The sequence below is a fragment of the Eptatretus burgeri genome, chromosome 17 (genome assembly GCF_056783735.1).
Source record: "Eptatretus burgeri isolate ZD-2024b chromosome 17, Ebu_testis_v1, whole genome shotgun sequence".
Lineage (NCBI taxonomy): Eukaryota > Metazoa > Chordata > Myxini > Myxiniformes > Myxinidae > Eptatretus > Eptatretus burgeri.
Genome location: NC_140977.1, coordinates 6561976 through 6583666, shown reverse-complemented (window position 1 = coordinate 6583666; position 21691 = coordinate 6561976). Strand labels below are relative to the sequence as shown.

At 43.6% G+C, this 21691-nt stretch overlaps 1 protein-coding gene and 1 long non-coding RNA gene across 3 annotated transcripts in view; one reads left to right on the top strand and one right to left on the bottom strand.

Moving 5' to 3' along the window:
- The window catches only part of LOC147009179 (uncharacterized), a 52468-nt gene that overhangs the window by 15784 nt on the left and 14993 nt on the right, over positions 1-21691 (top strand). The window lies entirely within an intron of this gene.
- The window catches only part of LOC147009178 (uncharacterized), a 68223-nt gene continuing 54918 nt past the window's right edge, over positions 8387-21691 (bottom strand). Inside the window, exon 8 of the mRNA XM_085862993.1 lies at positions 8387-8516. Coding sequence (XP_085719119.1) covers positions 8393-8516 — 124 coding nt within the window. The 3' untranslated portion in view covers positions 8387-8392. The remainder of the gene's footprint in view (positions 8517-21691) is intronic.

The window sequence follows — 21691 nt, the reverse complement described above, 5'->3', positions numbered from 1 at the left end:
TCCAATCAAGATCACTATAGATCCAAAAAGAAACTGCCTCGAAAACCGCAATACCCTTTGTCTCCAGAAGCAGAGGTAGGAATTGCTCCTGTCGTGGAAGCACTATTGAAACAAGGGATAATTATTCCCACTGTTAGTCAATGTAATACACCGATCCTACCTGTGAGAAAACCTGGGAAACCAACGTGGAGATTCGTACAGGATTTGAGGGCAGTGAATGATGCGGTAATTCCAGCTTTTCCTGTAATTGCAAATCCAACTACCATTCTATCAAGCATCCCAAATAACACTACCTATTTTAGTGTTGTGGATCTTTGTTCAGCTTTTTTAGTATACCAATAGCCCAAGAAGTACAGTTTCTGTTTGCATTCACCTACCAGGGAAAGCAATACACTTGGACTGTATTGCCCCAGGGTTATTGTGAAAGTCCAACATTATTCTCGAGGGCCCTCAAAGACGACTTGGATGATGTAGTTTTCCCTTGTGGGTCCACACTGATTCAATATGTTGACGACCTGCTGATCTGTTCAGCGTCAAAAGACGCATGCGAACGAGATACATTGACATTGTTGAGGGCCTTAGCCAGGAAAGGACACAAAGCATCGAGAGCTAAATTGCAATTTTGCCAAGAAGAAGTTAAATATTTGGGACATATTCTGAAGGGAGACACAAGACGCATCTCCCCTGAACGTATAGCGGCAATATTAAACCTGCCCAAGCCAACTACTGCTAAACAGATGAGGTCTTTCCTCGGAGTGACCGGCTATTGCAGACAGTGGATACCAGATTATGCGGCCTTAGTGCGCCCCCTGGTGGACATTGGTTCGGCAAACGCGCCCAGCCCACTTGCATGGACACAAAATGCAGACAAGGCTTTTGTAACGTTAAAACAGGCTCTTTCTTCGGCTCCCGCTCTGGGTTTACCAAACTATGAAAAACCTTTCCATTTGTACGCATGTGAGAGACAGGGATTCGCACAATCTGTGCTGACACAGAAGCACGGGAATAAATTACGGCCTGTTGCATATTATAGTACTAAATTGGATCCGGTAGCGCAAGGATTCCCCCTTGTCTCAAGGCAGTAGCAGCCGCTTCGCTCGCGGTGCAGGCGACCGAAGCGCTCGTCGCGGGAAACACTTTGATTCTCCTGGTACCGCATGCAGTGACAGCTGTATTGTTAAAAACGAAAACACAACATTTGTCGGCTTCAAGAGCAACAACATACGAACTCTCACTCACAGCACCCACGAACATTACGATTAGGAGATGCGCACCGCTGAATCCTGCTAGTTTGTTGCCAGGAGTACAAGATGGTGATCCTCACAATTGTGAAGAGATAATCGCCCACACGTGTCAACCCCGTCCTGACTTGAAAGACACACGAATCCAAAATTCTGAATTGGTTCTATATGTCGACGGCTCATCATCGCGTGCACCTGATGGATGTTTATTAACAGGCTACGCCGTTTGCTCTGATCACGAAGTAATCGAAAGCGGGAGATTGGCTGAGAGCTGTTCCGCGCAGCAGGCAGAACTGTTCGCCCTCACTCGTGCATGCCATTTAGCCAAAGGCCAAATAGTGACAATCTACACTGACTCCGGCTATGCCTTTGGTGCTGTACACGAATTCGGAGCACTCTGGCGCGAAAGGGGTTTTATAACATCATCAGGTACACAAGTAAGGAATGGAACATGGATTGCGAATCTACTGGAAGCAATACTTCTGCCTCACCAAATTGCAGTGGTGAAATGTGACGCCCACACTGGGAGATCTGATGACGTCTCACGGGGAAATGCCAGGGCAGATGCAGCTGCAAAATCTGCTGCCCACACCAGAGCTCTTTTAATATCACAATGTGTATTGAGACAAGAGGCAACACCGACCATTGACGATATAAACACTTTGCAGACAGCTGTCAGTGCTAAAGAACGAGATTTGTGGATACTGGCTGGATGTGAATTCGATAATGAATCTAAATTATGGAGATCATCTGATGGTCGTGTGGTGGCACCAAGAGCTCTATTACCTTGGCTCGCCCGATTGGCACATGGGGCCGGGCATACTAGCAAAGGCGGCATGAGTGCTTTAATTGGGAGACAGTGGTTCGCCCCGGGGTTTAGTCCAATTGCAGAACAGTATTGTAAGACATGTCATATTTGCCAAAAACATAACCCAGCAAGGGGGGTGGAGATGGCCCCAGGGGGTCATCCAATTCCATTCGGACCTTTTGTTCATATCCAGATGGATTTTGTCCAGTTACCAAAATGCTGCGGTTTTGAATTTGCGTTAGTCATCGTCGATTTGTTCACCAAATGGGTTGAGGCTTACCCTTGTCGGAAAGCAGATGCCATTACTGTGGTTAAACTGTTGATGAAGGATTTCATCTGTAGGTTTGGAATACCTTGTAGGATCTCCAGTGACCAAGGTACTCATTTCACAGCCGAAGTGGTGAAAGAATTATGTCGCGTATTGCAAATAAAGCAACATTTCGACTGCCCGCATCGTCCGCAATCTGCGGGGGCAGTAGAGAGGCAAAATGGATTCCTGAAGAATAAACTGGCCAAGATTTGTGAACAAACTGGATTAAAATGGCCAGATGCTCTGCCAATTGCTCTCATGACTATGAGATCTACCGCAAATCGAAACACTGGCTTATCTCCGCATGAGATTCTGATGGGAAGACCAATGAGATTACCGAACTCACCTCCTTTGACTATAAAAGACATGAACGTGCAGCAAATGGACGACACGTTGCTTACGTTCTGTGTCTCTCTGAATCATGCTGTAAGAACTTTTTATGCACAGGTGAAACAAGCTCTGCCAGAACCAGCCACATCTGATCATCACAACTTCAAACCCGGAGACTTTGTTTATGTGAAAATTTACAAACGGAAGAACTCTCTTCAGGCACGTTGGTGTGGGCCATTTCAAATACTGCTAACTACCCATACAGCTGTGAAGTGTAAAGGAAGAGCAACATGGATCCATGCCACACACTGCAAACTGGCACACGGCAGAAAAGAACCCGAGGAGAACATTGCTTCCTGATAACTTTAATGATTCTTTCCATTGCAGGATTATTTGTACTACTAAATGCAAGTTGTACAATGTGTACTTGGCCTGTTAATCCGATAAGTACTGTCTGTGATCAACATTATTTGCATGTTCTTTGGAGATGGGCCTATCAGACTACCCACCAAACTAAGCCTAGGGCATTCAGAGACCGAAGAAGCTTAACGAGCAAAGTGGGTTCACCACATGGAATAAACACTTATCTGGCTCTTTCTCGTAAACACGCGAAAGCTTTTAATAAAACCAATTGCTGGGTTTGTACTAAGATACCTCATTCAGCAGTTACTGGGATACCGCTTCTGGCTATACCATTCAATCTGAGTGAATGGTGTGGGTACTGGGCAAAGGAAAGAAACTGGGATAAACAAGATAATAACCTTGACGACCACATCGTTACCAATGGAAATGGAAATTGCCTCCGACAACGAAATTTCAGTAACTGGTTTTGGCCAAATTTTAATTTAAGTAAAATGCCTCCACATTTTATGGTTGAACGGGCAACAGAAAAACCCGAACTATGCTTGGTACAAGAGGCATGGGGAGAAAGAAGATTAGGGAATTCTGAATGCAGTCATTATGTTTATGAAAATCACACGATGGGACCACAAGTCGCTTTAAATAATACCTATTTCGTGTGTGGAAATCGAGCATACCCATGGCTTCCAGTTAATTGGAGTGGATCTTGTTTCTTGTCATTCATTTTGCCACATATGCGCCTGTTATCTAAGTCACCTTTTGAGCATTTGAAACGAGGTAAACGGGGTTTCACGTCAACTGAACTGTTCTTCATGATTTTAATCCCTCACTACGGGGTTGGACAAACGTCTGTGGGATTGGCAGAGTTAGCTGCTTCGCTTGAATTATTGGCAAATAAAACTGCTCTAGGCATGGTTGATATCAACTCGGAGGTCGTCGCCCTACGTGCAGTTTCAATGCAAAACCGAGTTGCGCTCGACCTCATTCTCGCAGCTCAAGGAGGAACGTGTGCTGTAATTAACTCTGAGTGTTGTACTTATATCCCTGATAACTCGGAGAAAATCACGAACATAGCTGACAAGATTAAACAAGAAGGAGCCAAGTATCACAATTATTTTACGAAAGATGGGCTTTATTCCTGGTTTGAAGGGATTTTTGGAGGCTGGGGAACTACCCTATTGCATTGGATTTCCGTTGGGTTATTGTGGATCATCATTGTAGTGGTGCTTGTTAGATGTGCAACAATTACAATGCCGGCATTGATTGTTTCTTGTCTAAAGAGGAATACTGCTAAAAGGTGATGGTGGCCCAAGCACCACCCTCATACCCTGGTTTTGACACTGAGTCCTACGACTCTTTTGAGATAGAACCTGAACTTGGAAATCCATAAGTAGCGCAAATGAATGTGTTCAATATTCACGGGAATTGTCAATCCACTCTTGCTCATCTGCTTTGTTCCCGAAATAGGTTGTCGAAAATCAGCTGTGCAGCCCAACGGGTAGCCTTATCTTCTATCGGCCTAGGGGCCTACCGGAACCTCAACCAGGTCCGAAGCTGTACAACCACATGAAGCCACCTGGCTTGCGGGACAGGAAAGGCTAAGGGACTGAGCTCTACGATGGGGAAAAGGGGGGATGTGACTACCCAAGAAAATGGGCACACTCAAACGCAAGAGAGAATGTATTTCCAAGTGAAGAGAAAATATATATCGTTAAACTTAACTAGTGTTGCCTTATTAGGCAACAAGGGGGGAAATTATTGTTGGGGAAATTAGTGTTGGGGAAATTATTACTCTCTAGACAAGAAACCTTTGCCTCAGTCTGAGTAGGTCAAAGTGTTTGTGTTTTTCCTCTACTGTTCTACTATTTAGTTGTTAAGGCCTACCACCTACTTATAATCTTGTCTTTCTTTGACACTTTGGACATTGCTTGGGTTTCTGAAAGTACAAGGTGACCGGGCTGATAAGCTGTGCATTCTGTTTTTGCGATCAAAGGCCTCTCTGCTTATAAAATGGAATGGATATATGGGGAGGGGGAGAATGATCAGGGAGAGAGCAAATAAATGGTACAGAAGAAAGAACTCCTTGTGGACATTGATTATTACTGGACTTCTGTGGTTTATTTTATCCCGATACATGCAACACTGAGTCGGCTAGACGTTGAATCCTCGAGGAGGTCAAGATCCCTCAACAATCAAGAATCCTTTCGATCACGACGCGGTTCGAGGACAGAAATCCACGTCACAACCTTAGGGACTGTGAAAAGTGAAAACAGAATTCAAATTGAACTTAAAAAAAAAAAAAATTTGAAAACCCTTCCTATTGACAGTCAAACGTCGGGGTAATAAGTGAAGATGAATTAATTATTCGACAGAGTAGACAGTGAGAGAACCAGGGGCCATAGCTTGAGAGTAAAGAAGAGGAGAGTTAAGATGTTAGCAAGGCAGGGGGACTTTCACTCACAGAGTAGTTAATGCATGGAATGGTCTCCCTGGAAAGGTAGTGGCATCAGAAAAAGTAGATAAGTTTAAATTAGAATTAGATTGGTTCCTGGAAGTTGTGGTGATTGAGGGATGTTGTTTAGACTTTTAGGTCGTTTGAGTATTGATGGGTGATTGTGTACGGAGTGCTGTTGGTGGGGGTCTTGTCAAGGGGAACCCCCCCCCCCTTTTACCGATTTTGACCAAAATCTAATCAGCGCTAGCCATCACCCCCCTGAATCACGTGGTGTAATTTGACATTGGTAGCTCCTTCCGTTCTCGAGTTATCGTGCCTACAAACAAACACAAACACACAAACACAAAAACAGAGGACGGAAGTCATCAATATACTTACGAAATGTAACAAACCCCCCAAAAAAAAATTCATTAATTAAAAACATTTTTTTGTATTTTCTTCCTCGGATCTTGTGTGGATTGGTTGGTGCGGGTGTTCGCGCAGGCATGATGGTCTGAAGGGCCTCCAACTGTGTTAGATTTCCTTGTCAACCTTGAGTTGATCTATTGACCTTTTGACCTCAAAAATAGCTGGTTTCCCAATTCAGTGACGCAATATGCAAATCCTGTTCAAATTTCAAGTCAATCGGATGAAAAATGACGATTTTAGAAATTCGACCTCAAGATGACCTTTGACCTTTGAGCTCAAAATCAATTGGCTTCTCAGTTGAGACTACCTACACAACTTGGTAAAGTTTCGTGAAGATAGGTTTTAAATTGTGACCTGTAGGCGATCGACAAGCAGACAGACAGACAAACAGGCACAATAACAAAATCGACTGATCAATATACTTAAAAAAAAAAATCATTTTGTAAGTAACAAACAAACAAACAAACAAACACCGGTCTGTGAATCACAGTCGAGCTCTTTCTAACCACTGACTCATTGATATAAATGTTTAGAACCTTCTCGGTGGCATAGAAAGCTGAAAATTTTGTTAACTGATGCAACTCGAAGCCAATATCCCAGGAAAAAACAAAACTCACCAAACCAAAATGTCCAGAAATGAACGTATCGACGAATAAAAGTCTGCCGGCGCAAACTTTCGTCTGCTCAATGCGGGTCACGTGACCCGAGACAAAGGAGCATACACTGGAACTGGTTGTTCGGCGATGGCAACAAATGCCTCTTATTTTAAAACTATTTTATCATTTATTTTATATTTAATTTAAATTAAAATAAATAATTGTTTATTTATTTTATTTTATTTATTTAATTACTTATTTGGGAAGAGATCCTGGGTTTTTATTTATTTTTATTTGAAGCTGCTCGAAGGTTGTATACCTCGGGACATGGATCGTCCATTCAACCATTTTACGATGGGGTGCCACGAGCGATTCTGTTACGTCATGACACTGTGACATAGACGCGTAGAAAGTGAGGACATGATGAACTTTCCAGAAACGCACAACGACCATCATCATCCTTTGACAATTTAACCAATAACAGGAACAAAGTGGCCCTTGGTGGTGCGGTCAAGAAACGATGGACCAAACGTACCCCTCCGGGTTTAGTTTTTGTCGGAAAGTTCCTTTTTGTCAGAAAGGAACCCTGACACAGGAGGAGGCCATTTGGCCCATTAAGCCTGTGCTACATCAACATCACATTAATTTATCCTACAACCCTGGACTAAGCACTCGGTAAACAATGGTGGCATTATTTATACAAACAAACTCATCGTTTGAAAACGTACCCAAATGAAGATCCTGTCATGGCAGTAAATGGGGTAAAAGAAGGGACTAATGGAGAGTAAGACGAGCACGAGATGAGCTCATCTGCACTTCATGAAAATGTCGAATCAGCATTGTATGTTCAAAGCACTGGAGGGTTCATAGAACACGATACCCCGTGCAGTGTTCAGGTACATACAGGAGGGTCTTGCCGTTCGCGGGGTTTATGTTCTTGAAAATCTCCGTGAACCGCAAATCTGCAAACTTAGGGGGTAATGGGGAAAATAGGGTTAGGAACTTCAACTTTAATATTCGTCCAAACTGCACCTTTAATTAACATGTTTGTTTATTATTTTTGTTATTTATTTTCATGAACGAAGGAGTTATTAAGAACACAAAATAAACGTTTGAAACAAATTAAATAAAAATTAAATAAAAAATTAAATAAAAACATACCGAATATTTTCACGCTATCCTCTTCAGGGTATATCACAACGAGATAACGAAGAACCACAACTCAAATTATATATAGACATATCACAATGTCGAGGACACGGATTGGTTATCCCGCAACGACGTCAGCAACCGACGATGACGTCGTGGGTTGTTGATTCGACGTCAGTGTCTTGCATTAAATAAACCGTTTGGATGGATTGGAGGGCAGGGGTGAGGGGAGAGGGGGAAGTGGCAGGTGGGGGTGGAGGAGGTACAATGCAGAACTCATCACTGGTTCCTCCACCTTCTGCTTCAGCACCTCGGAGAGGGGTCAAGACTCAACCCTGAGTATTTCAGAGAATCCACAAATTCCTTTCATCGACATCATCGGTCAGGATCAGTGGACAAGATGAAAGTTGCTTCCGACATACGTAAAGAACATACAATGAAGTATTATTTTCCGATGTTGTAATTCGTACGCAGCCTGAGGCTGCTGGTTGAATCATTGCTGTGTCACTGATGCAGTGCCTCATTTCAAGTAACCTGGTACTCATTTTGCCGACCTCAGAAGGAATGACGAGCTGAATCGACCCACCTGATGTTATTTAACATAATTTAACGGCACAACAGGGAATCAAACTCAAGACCCTAAGATCTTAACACAGTCACCTTAACTGTTAAGCCAACACCAGACTCATTGTCCTGTATTTAAAACAAAAAATATTCAGATCATGAAACTTACCGTTAATAATAATAATAATATAATCTATCTATAATTCCAGCAGTGTGTGTGTGTGTGTGTGTGTGTGTGTGTGTGTGTGTGTGTGTGTGTGTGTGTGTGTGTGTGTGTGTGTGTGTGTGTGTGTGTGTGACCGCTGTTTCTCGACAGACACTGGTCCGATCTAATTGAAACTTGCCAGGAATATTGCTGGGGTCCTGAGTATGTGCCTTTTCAAGGTTTGATATTAATCGGACAAGTGCTTCCCAAGTTATGGCCATTTATTTACCAACCAATCACAGGACACGTTGCTGCATAGGCGTGGCCGATGCGCCATTTAGTTACCAATCACAGGACACGTTGCTGCGTAGGCGTGGCTGCGGAGGCTGGTGCGCGGCTGGCCGACGAAGACATCATGTGCCGTGCTGGTTACGATGGGGATCGGTGCCTTAGTTACCGTGGCGTAGGAGTGGCAATGGTCAATGCCAGCGAATGTCATGGCAAGCAAAGACAGGGAGGTAAACTTGATTTTAATTTGGATTTTAATTAACTCTGTGTGTGTAAGTATCACAGCAGTTGTTACTTCAATACAAGCGATAATTCGTGGAATGCATGTGAACATTCCGTGCGGGCACACACTTCTTCCGGATAGTGATGACACTGTATTCTAATAATTTCTCGATTTCTTCTGCGCATTTATAGATAAACACAATGCCCCAATCCAGTTGTCGTTTACGAGAGCGAAGGAACGGCCTGTGTGTTTGTTTGAAAGTTTTTTGGGGGGCGGGGTTGCACGTACGGGCACGCGAGAGCGAAGGAACGGCCTGTGTCGTTGTTGTTTCTGCCTCGTGGTTTGAAAGGTTTTTTTTTTGTTTGTTTTTTGCATGTACGGCCACGCACGTACGGGCACATTCTAGTAATAATAATGATGATAAACTTGATCCGATATGGCGATGTTGATGATGGTGCCGATAAAGACGAGTTGATAGAGATGATGATGGTGGTGATGATATTGGAAGGTTTGAGGGGTTATTGTGTTCATGTCCCTTGTTAATTAATTAGGGGAATAAATCCACAAACTTTGCCTCTGAATGAATTCATCGCAATCGAGCGAATCCACGAAGGGGAAACCCATGAACAGCAAGGCCCTCCCATACTTCACTTTTTATAAAATAATGATTTTTTAAGATCTTTTCTAAAAAGTGTGGAAATTTAGCACAACTGAAGCAGTCGTACAGCAACTACCCTTATACACTGTAATAAGACGCCGCCGAGTCGCGGTTTAGGAGATGGAGGCTTGATTGATCACCATACAACACACACTATCAATCGGCATTGTACTGTACATCGCCATATTGATGGTCACTTCTTCACTCGATATGTACACCCCACAGGCCACGCCTTCTCATGCTATACATCGATATACTGTGTAACATGGTTCTTGGAAGTATTCTGAAGGCGATTTGTGTTCTACAGTCTTCTATTATCAAATTCAATTTTATTAAAGATTTAAGAGGTTTTAAGATGTATAAATAAATTAATTCCGGGTTTCACCGCCATTTTCCCCAGTGTCTATAACATCACCCTATCGAACACGTGACATTTTTTTTTCGTGCCTGTTGTTTGTGTCCATTACAACGTCCTTAAAAACGGAAGTTTCCTGTCTGGAATGATTTTCGGTTTTGTTTTATGACCAGACAAACAGACAGACAGAGTCGAAAAATTATCTCACTTCTCTGCACATGTGCGATCGGGACGAATTCAGAGCCAAAGTACTACTAAACTTCAGGTTTGTTTTCCTATTCATGATCCGATTCATGTTCAAAATATAACTTTCAATTTAAATAAGTTGTTCCTCGATCATAAACTGATAAGATAAGATGGACCAATTGCTTCACCCTGTGAAGCAGACAATAGAAAACTAAACCAGAACATTTTGACGATAAACAAACATAAAAGAATACAATTAATAATTAATTGAATTAACATAAATATGAGATGAAGTGTTTTAATTATAAATGGTCATTTAACTCCTGTATGTTTATCTTCATTCAATGATCTTCAATTGAACGACCAAAGCAAAGATTTTCATTCCCATTACCTTATTCATTCCATCGTTTGTTCCTTCCTCTGGCAGTGGATGACATTTATTAGAATCGAATTCCTGAAGTTTTTATGTTATTCAATCATATCAATAACTCCAGAAAAACAAACAAACAAAGAAACAGGTAATTTACCTTTAAACAGACATAGGAACGTTTTTAGTTTGTATTCGGCTGTGCATATCCTCGTAACCTCGTGCTCTTGAATATAAAACTCTTTCACAATCCACTTCAGCAAATATATAAAGATTATATATATATATATATATATATATATATATATATATATATATATATATATATATATATATATATATATATATATATATATATATATATATATATATTATGTCTGCACGTGGGATGATGCACCTGAATAGTTTCTTGCAGTGTGTGTGTGTGTGTGTGTGTGTGTGTGTGTGTGTGTGTGTGTGTGTGTCTCCTCCATAACTCCAAAACCATGAAACCCGGCGGCCCCAAACTATGCATGCACACTAAAGGAACTCCAAGGTCGTGCATGCGTGAAAATTGGGTGTCTGGACTCATTAAAACACTCCTTTATGAAAATAATTAACGACCTTATTTAATTATATCCTTTATCATGCACATCCTTGGTCATCCCTCTGTCAGCCGGCTGGGGTTATTAATTCGCCATTTTGTTTGGCCTATTCAAACATGCCTTGATTTGGAAACAGAATCTACTCTCACAGAATAATTCAAGTAAGTAATCGAAATATTGTATCGGTTTTGAGAATCAGATCGGGTGGACTAAATAAGTGTTGAAATCTGGACTGAAATTTGAAAATTTTAACAAATTTGTGATTTTTATAACTAAGTTTATTTATTTAACAAAGCATTAAGCTTCTTTTTTACCTACTGTTCAGACTATTGTATATTGTTGAGGAGTAAGGAATGTTCAGAAAGTGGAACTTCTTTAGGCACGACGCCGTGCTCTATCACCTGCTTTTACAATCCATGATGATGGAGTTGACAGGGGTCCTTTTTTTCTGGCAATTATGAATACAGTTTTCTTTTTACCATTTTGTATGATCTGCTTTCATGACAAAACATTAATATGAATGTACTAATAATTGTTGCAGTACATTAATAGTCAGGAGTTGCTGAAAACTGCCGACTATTAATATATGCCGAAGATGTACATTGACAACACACACGGACGTGGTACAAATGACTCTCCGTGGGGTGTGTGTGTGTGCCTGCATGTTTGGTTATGTTTGGTTATGTGTGTGTGTGTGTGTGTGTGTGTGTGTGTGTGTGTGTGTGTGTGTGTGTGTGTGTGTGTGTGTGTGTGTGCAGTGCGTGGGTTTCATGGGCACACGATCTCAATTCGAACCCACACCCAGATTTTTGGCACTGTGGAGGAGGTTATGCAGCCGTCTCGCGAACCACGTGCTTCTGCACGTGGGGAGCAGATGTGCTGCAGTGCTGAAACCGCATGTAGAGTGGATGTGCTATGGAATCGAAGCCATATGGGATGTGCCACTGTGCAGTACCGGTATGGGGACATCCATGCATGTGTGTGAGTGAAAGGATGAGTATACCGCCGGTGTGCGTACACGATTAGCATGAACCACGAAGTGGTTCGAGGAATGCCGATTGGGAGGTGGGAGGGAGGAGGCAGGCCATTGCCATGAATGCAGGTAGGCCTTTGCCAGGTAGGTAGCATGGGTTTTAATTTTTAAATACTCCAACATGGTTTTATGTAGAATACGGCGGTTAAAAAGAAAATGCTGCTGTTTAGGCACATTTTATCACCTCGGTAATGCCCTGGTAGCTGTCTCCCTTCCCCTTACGCTGCCTTCCCCTCCCCTCTTGCAACCTTCCATCCCCCTCCCCTCATGCTATCCTCCTCCCAACCCTCCTCCACCACAATCCAACTCTCCGGAAGTCGAGGAGAGGAAGAGGGCGAATCAAAGAATGTGCGAATTCGACAAATGAAAGCTTTTCTTTTTTTTTTAGCAGTCAGAACTGCTGTTCTGATCAATTCTGCAATTCATCTCAGGTTCAGAGATTCTAGAGATTACCTTATGTGTGGAAATTAAAGAAAGGCATGAACACTGGTGCGGCTTTTTTGACGAATGAAGAAAAACGCCCTTCCTTTCCTTCCCATTCCCTCACACTTACCTCCTCCCAAAGCCCCTCCACCCCCCACAGACGGCTCTGGGCAGTGTCCGAGCATTGTTTAGTATGACCCGTTTGAGCGTGCTGTTTTAATGTACTCAATTTCGTTCAATCCTGCAATAATGCCAGCATAAGGGGATCATTCCCCCCCCCACTTTCTCTCAAGCCCCCCAATCAAACGCACATCCACAGCTCCCCCTTCCCCTGCCCACTGCCTCCCATCTTTCCCCCATCCTCCTCGCTCCCTCCTCCCTCCCGCAGTGTACAGCAATGTGTGGTGAGGCCTCACTCTCCCCCTTCCCCGCTCTCCCCCACCTCTCTTCACTCTCCCCCCTTTCCTCTCTCCTCCCTTCCTCACTCCCCCATGAGTTGTATATGTTTATATTATATGTATAATGTGTCGTATTGTGTAATGGGCCAAAAAACTATGGGTTGTTTTGATCACGTGATTACTCTGATGGTCATCAAGTTCTACGTTGCCTGACGTGAATCGCTTTCACGCACTTCAAACTTGAATTACACGAGTTCTCAAACAAACCAATTACTATGTCGGTTATTGTTGCATCACACCACCGTCAGCATTTTCACGTCAAAAAGGTTGGCGAGTGGAACTGTGACGTCACAAACCATCCTCGTTACGTCATTACTCTCCAAGTCGATCGAGATCGGCATGATGGTGTCACACCGTCTTCTCAACGTTATTAGTTTTAATATAGTGCGGGCCAACTGGGGTGGAATTGTGACGTCACACCACCATCTCGGCATCATTACTTTGAAAATCATTTATAAAGTATTTTAAGGGATGAAACAGCACGGCATTTCTTCTGACACGAGCTGGGTTCTTTATTCGGAAAGATCTCTTGATGTTCTTGTCGAGAATAATTCATTAAAATGAGGAAAACGTTTTCGGGCGTGGTCCATTCACAGGTGCAGTATTTCTTTTGTAAAGTAGATTTTTTTTTAAAAGCATTGCGTAAAGGTACGGCTATGATACAAGAGTGCAGTTTCAATCGTAAACCTTCCACTCAATCACGATCATCAGGTATATTCATGGGGATTGGTGGCATAATACAGGTAAATAAATAATTATGTATATGTGAGCACCTGTAAAGGTGACTTGGTGGGAGAGCCCGGAGGTACTTGCGTACATTTACGTTATTCATACAGCTCCCCTCTGAGACTTGGGTTTGGATCCTGACCCAGCTATAAAGTGCCATCCTGGTGTTTCACAGGCAAGGTGAGGAATCGTCACATTTGCCGTCCCTCGGATGTCAAGCCAGAGGATTCGTTGACTGGTACTGGAGGCGTTGCTGGAAGTTTAAGACCCTCAGGTTAAAGACCTGGACGTTAAAGATCAGGTCACGAGGTGGTTGGAATCATGAGGGCCGTTAAGAAAGTAGTAGCAGTTGTAGCTGTAGTCAAGTCATGGTAGGCTCCAGAGCTGCACCCTCACCCCGGCCTGCATTCACCGTGCCCAAAAGTGAAAATGTTATAATTGACCATTTTATTGGAATATGTCATCGAGAAGGAAACGATGAGGGTCCAAAATGACCTCGCTGCAATCACCACCATCGAGTTGGAGAGAAGACTCATTTCTGGCCCACAATCCCTTTTTTGTTTTGTTCGTTTCCTCTGCACCAGAGCGAGGCTCACGGAAGAAAAAGGTTAAATTGCCAGTGGGGTAGCGGGGCAATGATTGGGCACAACAATTCCTCTGGCTCTCATTCCTCCATCCTCCCCCAGTTGACCGAGGTCGTATGTGTTTTTCCAGAGTCCCACACCTCATTCACCTCCTCAATTCCACACTGAACACTCACGCCTCCATTCCTTCATCCCTCTACCCTCTCACCTGAGGAAAGCCCTCTCCGAGCCTCTGCGTCTGTTGTCTCATTTCTCTCCGGTTGTTTTTTTTGAGAGTGCTGCTCATAGTCACCTCATGCTTTCTGCCATCGACCTACACCCACCCCTGCTCTTTTATACTCTCGCTGACCCCTCCCCTTCTCACCCTTATCTACCTTAATTCCACTCACCCAATCATGTGTGGTCTCTTTGTCTCCTTCTCCTCCTTCGCCCTCTCTCCTTTGGCTCCTCCATGAGCTGAGACTTCTGCATAAAAAAAACATAAAGATATTGTTCTTCTTCTTCATTTCACTACTTTAAATGGAATATTCTTTCCTCCAATTGAAAACGAAGAAAACTCAAATTGCTTCAATTAAAGGCCACAGCAAAGCAGGTCCTCGGAGGCATTGTGGGAGGTGAACGTCCACACGGCATCCCAGTTTCTCCGTCCGTCCCACCTGTGGGTTTTACGACCTTTTCCCCCATATCCTTTAACATATTCAACTGAAACTTGGTACATGGCTTTACCACGATCCGTTACAGAACAAGTTCGAGTTTCATTGCCTTTCGTCAATTTTTCACAGAGTTATGCCCTTTTTGGATTCAGTAGGTATCACATCGGTCGGAGATGTGTATTGCAAAGCAATTCTCGCTCTTGTTGAACTCGTACGTGTCCAGAGCCTGCGGTGTGCACAAATGGCCATGTCATCAGTACAAAACATTGTGTCGAAATCTCGAGTCATTTCCAACAACTTGACAATGCACAAACAATGGCAGCATGGGCCCGAATCACACTGTGACGCAACAGAAAGCTCACTCGACAAGTCGTCCCTGTTGTTAAGGCTTTGATGGAGACAGCAGGACGTTCTGCTAAAATGTTGATGTCTTTTCAGTATGTGAGGAAATGAAGCCCTTGAGGGTCGAAGTGAACAATTATCTGCATCAATTGTCTCAGGCGTTAAAACAATTACTTTGTATCTCTGTCTGTGCCAGTCGGGCAACGAGAGGACTATTGGCTGCGGAATAAATAAATATTTCCAAGTAAGAGAATACCAACCTCCGCACTCCCCATCCCGAACCACAAAGTCTACCCATAGCCTGCAACCACAATTAATGCCAATATTTCAAAGTGTATCATGTGGCGTTGACGAATGACTTCCTCGCAAAGAAGAGAAATAGCTTTAAACCTGGTGGGCCTTGTTCAGTCTGTGTCTGGAGTACAAATGGCATTACAGCCGACTCCGCTCGTGAGAAGGCCAAATGCCTTCCAAATCTTGTGTCCCCGACCCCTCACTCTCGGCGCCCATCCTTCGCTGTCATTCCCAACTGCTCCTGGACACTGACTTTTGCACCCAAGAAAGTGGAGAAGGTTCTTTCAACCATTAACTCTGACTCCACAACTGGACTGGACGGCATCAGCTCAGGTGTCCGAAAAACCTGATCTGCTTCTCTGCCTCTCTGTCTCTCTCTCTCTCTCTCTCTCTCTCTCTGTCTCTCTCTCTCTCTCTCTCTCTCTCTCTCTCTCTCTCTCTCTCTCTCTCTCTCTCTCTCTCTCTCTCTCTCTCTCTCTCTCTCTCTCTCTCTCTCTCTCTCTCTCTCTCTCTCTCTCTCTCTCTCTCTCTCTTTCTCTTTCTCTTTCTCTTTCTCTTTCTCTTTCTCTTTCTCTTTCTCTTTCTCTTTCTCTTTCTCTTTCTCTTTCTCTTTCTCTTTCTCTTTCTCTTTCTCTTTCTCTTTCTCTCTCTCTCTCTCTCCTTTTCTCCCAGTAATTTGAGTGAGGTCATCTTCCATCTGCTTGGAAATCCACCAACATCATGGCATTACATTACAAAAAGTGCAAAAACGGACCCCTCAACTACAGACCGATCAGCTTGCTTCCAATCATCAGCAAGGTCATGGAATCCATCATCACAGTTGATTTCAAATCATTCCTTTTCTCCAACAACCTCATCTCAGATCACGAATTTAGTTTCAGACCAGGTCACTCCACCTTGGTCATGCTGCTTATACTCTCCCATCAATAGATGGAGGCCCTCAATGTCAGACATGAGATCGGGGCCGTCTCTCTGGATATACAGTATGTTGTGCTTTTGATGGAGTTTGTCATCCTGTCTTACTCTCTAAACTCTCTGCCATCCAAGGCCAAGTGCACACATTGCTTGCTGACTTTGTCTAGTCTTGTAGCCAACTAGTGGAACTCAACGGAATCCTTTCATCTCATTCTCATCTCAAGCCTGGTGTTGGCTTCATCGTGAGGATGAGCTGGCTTAAGATATTAGGGTCTTGAGTTCACCCCTCACCCATTGAATTAACACCAGGTGGGTTGACTCAGCCTATCATTCTTCCGAGGTTGGCAAAATGAGTATTGGTTGACTGGAAACAAGGGCATTGCGTCAGTGGTACAGCCGTGCCCCCAGAAAATGATGCAGCCAAGCAGTCGCAGGCTGCATACGAATAAATACATTTCTTCTCATTTCCCTGTCAAGGCTGGAGTACCATCAGGCAGTGTCCTCGGCCCCATCATGTTCCTGATCTTCCTCGATGATCTCACTGACTCTCTGGAAGATCCTCGTTATCTCTTTGCTGATGACTCCACTCTTTACCGTAACATCCCTCGTCCCTCTGACAGATAGGCAGCAGCCTCTTCCCTCTTCTCAGACCTTTATAAAATCACAAACTGGTCAAACACTTGGAATATGTCTTTCAATCCTGAGAACTCTTACACACTCACACTCACTCTCTCTCCGAAAGGACCATACTGCAAACCCTCCCATCAACTTTCTTAACAACGCTCTCAAAAGAGGTTCAGTCACTCAAACTCTTGGGTCTCACTCTCAGCCATGATCTCTCTCTTGGGTAAACCACATTTGAGAGTTGGCTTTGAAAGCCAGATGCCGACTGGGCATCCTCCGTTGTGCAAAGTCCTTCCTTGGCACACCTGAACTTTTATCCACCTGCAAGGCTTTCATCCGCAGCTTGAGGGGGTACTGCTCCCCCCTCTGGGCTGGCTCCCCTGCCTCACATTTTGCTCAGCTTGACGTTGTTGAAACCAAGGCCTTCAAGATCATTGGAATCTCCCACAATGAAGCTGAGTCTATGGGCCGATCACTTCTCCATTGCTGACAGGTCGGTGATCTCTCTATCGCCTTCTACCTCATTTCTGGACTTGCACTCTCTGCCCTCTCCATGCTTTGTCCCCCCACCCCTCAGGTCCAGGTATCTACAGGATGCACGCGGTCCACCAGCAACCCTCTCCGAGTGAAACTGCCTCAATCCAGAAACACTGCTCACCTCCACTCATTTATTCCTCTCTTCCCCACCTGTTGAACCAACTTCCATACTCATTCTTCTTCCCTTCCCTCTTCAATCTGACCCTTTCCTCCAGGTCTTTAAGACACCATACAACTCCCATCCAAAATCATGATCTTTTCTACACCTGTTAAACCACCGTCCACCTCTCTCATTAATTACCTCTGCCACCGAAGTTGAAGGAGGTTATGTTTTCACGCCTTTCTGTCTGTTTGTCTGTCTGTCTTCATTTGTCTGTTTGTGTACAGGATATCTCAAAAAGTTGTGGACAGGTTTGGTGTGTGACAAGGATGAATTGATTCGATTTTGGTTAAGATCGGGATCCGGATCCGACTACTAGAATTTTTAAAAGTGATTCTTCACCATTGAGAGATAGGTCCAAAAACGATGTAGTTCTGTATATCATGATATTTCAAACGTGTAATGGGCCCGATATGTTCTCGTGGATCAGGTATTACGTGGTGGAGGTGTGCACTCTACTGAGTGCCCTTCTAGTTTTGCTTCTGTATCCATATTGTCCATCCTTTGTGTTCTACTCTATCCCTCTTTGTTACCTGCATCCCTTTTTTGTCCGTCTCCATCTATTTTGTCCCTTCGCCCTGCTATTGGTGTTTCCTCCTTCTCCTTCTGTTCATTTTGTTATGTTGCGTCCTCATCCATTCGGTGTTCCAGCTCTCCCACAAGCCTTGATTATGGATATTAAAAAAAAAAAATCTGTTTATGTCTGTCACATATCGTGAGATGAAGACTCGGAATCTTTTTAGTCCTTTTAACTTTATAATCCTTTTAAGACCCTTTCGACCCTTTAGACCACTTTGACTCCTTAACCCTTTAGATCCTTTTCGGCCATATAGACGTGGAAGACTTTTGAGACCGGTGAGACCATTACTATGTTTAGAACATATCCTTCAGACCCTATTAGACCGTTAGACTCCTCAAACCCCAAAAGACCCTTTCGAAATTCACAGAGACCATATAAACCCCTTTACACATTTATAGTGCTTTTAAGACAATTTGAACACTTAAACCCTTACACGCGTTCGACCCTTTACTCCCCTTTGGGGTCTAAAAGCGGTGAAGGGTTCTTTCACTGGACAAACACCAATGGAAGGGTTTTCATCAACTCATCCAGGGCATTGTTTTCAGGCCTTTTAGCCCCCACGGGACCATCATTTCCCATCAAATCAAACTGAAAATCAACTTAATCACCTAATGCATCGCAATTACGACCGCCCTCCATCGGGAAACGAGCGTCTGTTCCACTTGGAGCTGTTCATTCAACATGTTGATGGAGTTGCGAGCTGGTCTGCACTGCTGATGTTGAGGTGTCCACTGTACAGAGTATAACATTGGAAACAGGTTTGTGTTTCCGGCAGTGGCAGTGCGGCCGCTGGACCTGTCAGTATGAATTTATCAGTCCCGATTGGACTTGGTCCAAAACGGGGGCTTATGGATTGGGTCTCGTCTGTCCGTGCGTCCGTCTGCAGCCATATCTCGGACATGTATGGACCGATTTTGTTCAAATTTGGCACAAATACAACACATGATGGTATACGTAAGCACACCATTTTGTTTCGCGATTCAATTAAAGATGGCCGACTGGCGACCATTTGACTTGCAAAATCCCAATGTTGAACACGTCCTCAACTATTTCTCGATGTCGCATACATTTACCGATCTCGTTCAAACATGGCACACTGATAAGGAATGATGGTGTAATTTGCTCGTCATTTTTTTTCGAGATCAGATCCAAGATGGCTGACTGGCGGTCATTTTGTTACTTGTGCAATCTTGCTCAATTGTACGCAATCTTCCATGTCACATGACCACTCAAGTCAGTTACACGTACACATAAATCTTGTAAATATGAGCTAGCCATTTAACTCAGTACAGGAACATTACTAAAACCACGAGGGTGATAACATTTCATTTTGTTTTTCTCCTCGTTTCAACTATGATCACGTGTTATATATATATCTATATATATATATATAGATATATATATACATATATATAGATATATATATATATATATATATATATATATATATATATATATAGATATATACATATATATATATATATATATATATATAGATATATATATATATATATGTATATATATATGTATATATATATATATATATATATATATATATATATATATATATATATATATATATATACATATAGATATATATACATATAGATATATACATATAGATATATACATATAGATATATACATATATATATATATATATATATATATATATATATATATATATATATTTGCAGGCCAGGGGTCGGGTGAGAAGACCACTAGGTGGGGAAGCCATCTCGGTTCCCACCAGACTCCCAGGAATTGTAGGCCGTCACACACGGATAATTCCGTGGCGTGGCGGGTCGCTTAACCGACCGTGGACGCCAATAACTCAACCGCGTGACCTTGGGTCCGTCCTCCCGTCTCTGGGTTAATCGGGTTACCTAATTAATCACGTGATTTAATTACCAGGGAACACGCCCTCGGTACGTCTTGTCCGAACCGAATCACTCTACCGGATCAGATCACTTGTTCCGGATCGGATGCAGCGACACTGCCAAGGACGTACCGGCTAAAAGGAATGGATCGTTGGGAATTAAGTCCCGGTTAAACTAGGATTCGGATCATGCTGGATCAATGAAAGAAACCACAAAGACGAGCTGGGAACATTCCGAATGATACTTTCTTAACAGTCAACTTACAAAAGGGGACACAGAGCAGACTTAACGCAAAATTAATAACAATAATAATGATAACGATCTTCTGCAGTCTTACTTAAGCAGACAGGTGCCAGCACACATACACACGCATACACACAGACACGCAAAATCTGATGAAGAGGAAGTTTTGCAACAGGAAGGGAGGGGAGTTGAGGCTATGTTCTCTGTACCTTTGTGCTTGATAGCACGACGCGCCACCAATACGTTTCGGGGGGGGGGGGGTGCTCCATAGTGCGGTACGAAACAGTGGGCGCGTCGTCTCTGGCTTCAGCCGCACATGTGGAGACTGTGTTCGGAAAGGAGGAGCTTGAGTCGAGAAGGGGCGGAGTCCAGAGTGCGAGGATGGAGTGGGAGACGGGACCAGGTAGGTGGGTGGGATCGACGTTGTGTGGGCGGAGATGAGGAGGCTGATGTCAGACAGCAGGAGATGCGTCGTGGCGGTGTCAACGAAGCGAGGAGAGAGGTAGAGAAAGAGAGAGAGGCGGAGGGACTGCTCCGGCCTTCATAGGACTTCCAGCTCGGGGGGAGGGGCCATGCTGAATCAAAACATCATCACCTGAATCGGGCGTTCCGATTGGCCCCAACCCTTCACGTGGCCCACCAACTTTGGCCAGAAACCGCCTCACTTCGTTTCCGGCAAGGCCATCCCAGACAGCGGGAATATTCCGCTCCAACCCCACGAGTTGACATGAATCGCCCACACTGAAATTGGCACATGAATCGTCCTGCAAAACCCCCGGGGCCGTGCCCTGGCAACCGGCAATCTTCCCCAGATCATCGGAAACTCGAGCCGATAATCCCGCACTGCCAAGCGTACTATATGACTCGCCGCACAGTAGGGTGTTTCACAAAATTTATTTTCACAAAATTTTGCCAGATCGCTTTTTGTCTTGTTCCAATTGGCATTGTAAGCATCTGTACCAAAAATGGAGTCAATTGCTGCACATTTAGGGGTGGCACACTTTTTCACAATGTTGACGGTTTTTTTTTTCTATTTTCAGGAATAATGGCATCAAGAAAGAAATGTAACTTGCTCGAGAAGCCCCCTCTACCTTCCATTTTAGGAGCTCGCCTTCCCTCAAAGGAGCAAGTGCTACTCCACCTCCTCTATCATATTGAAGAGGGGAAGGCATTATCAAAGGCCACAACAGCAACAATGGATGAAGTGAAGAAG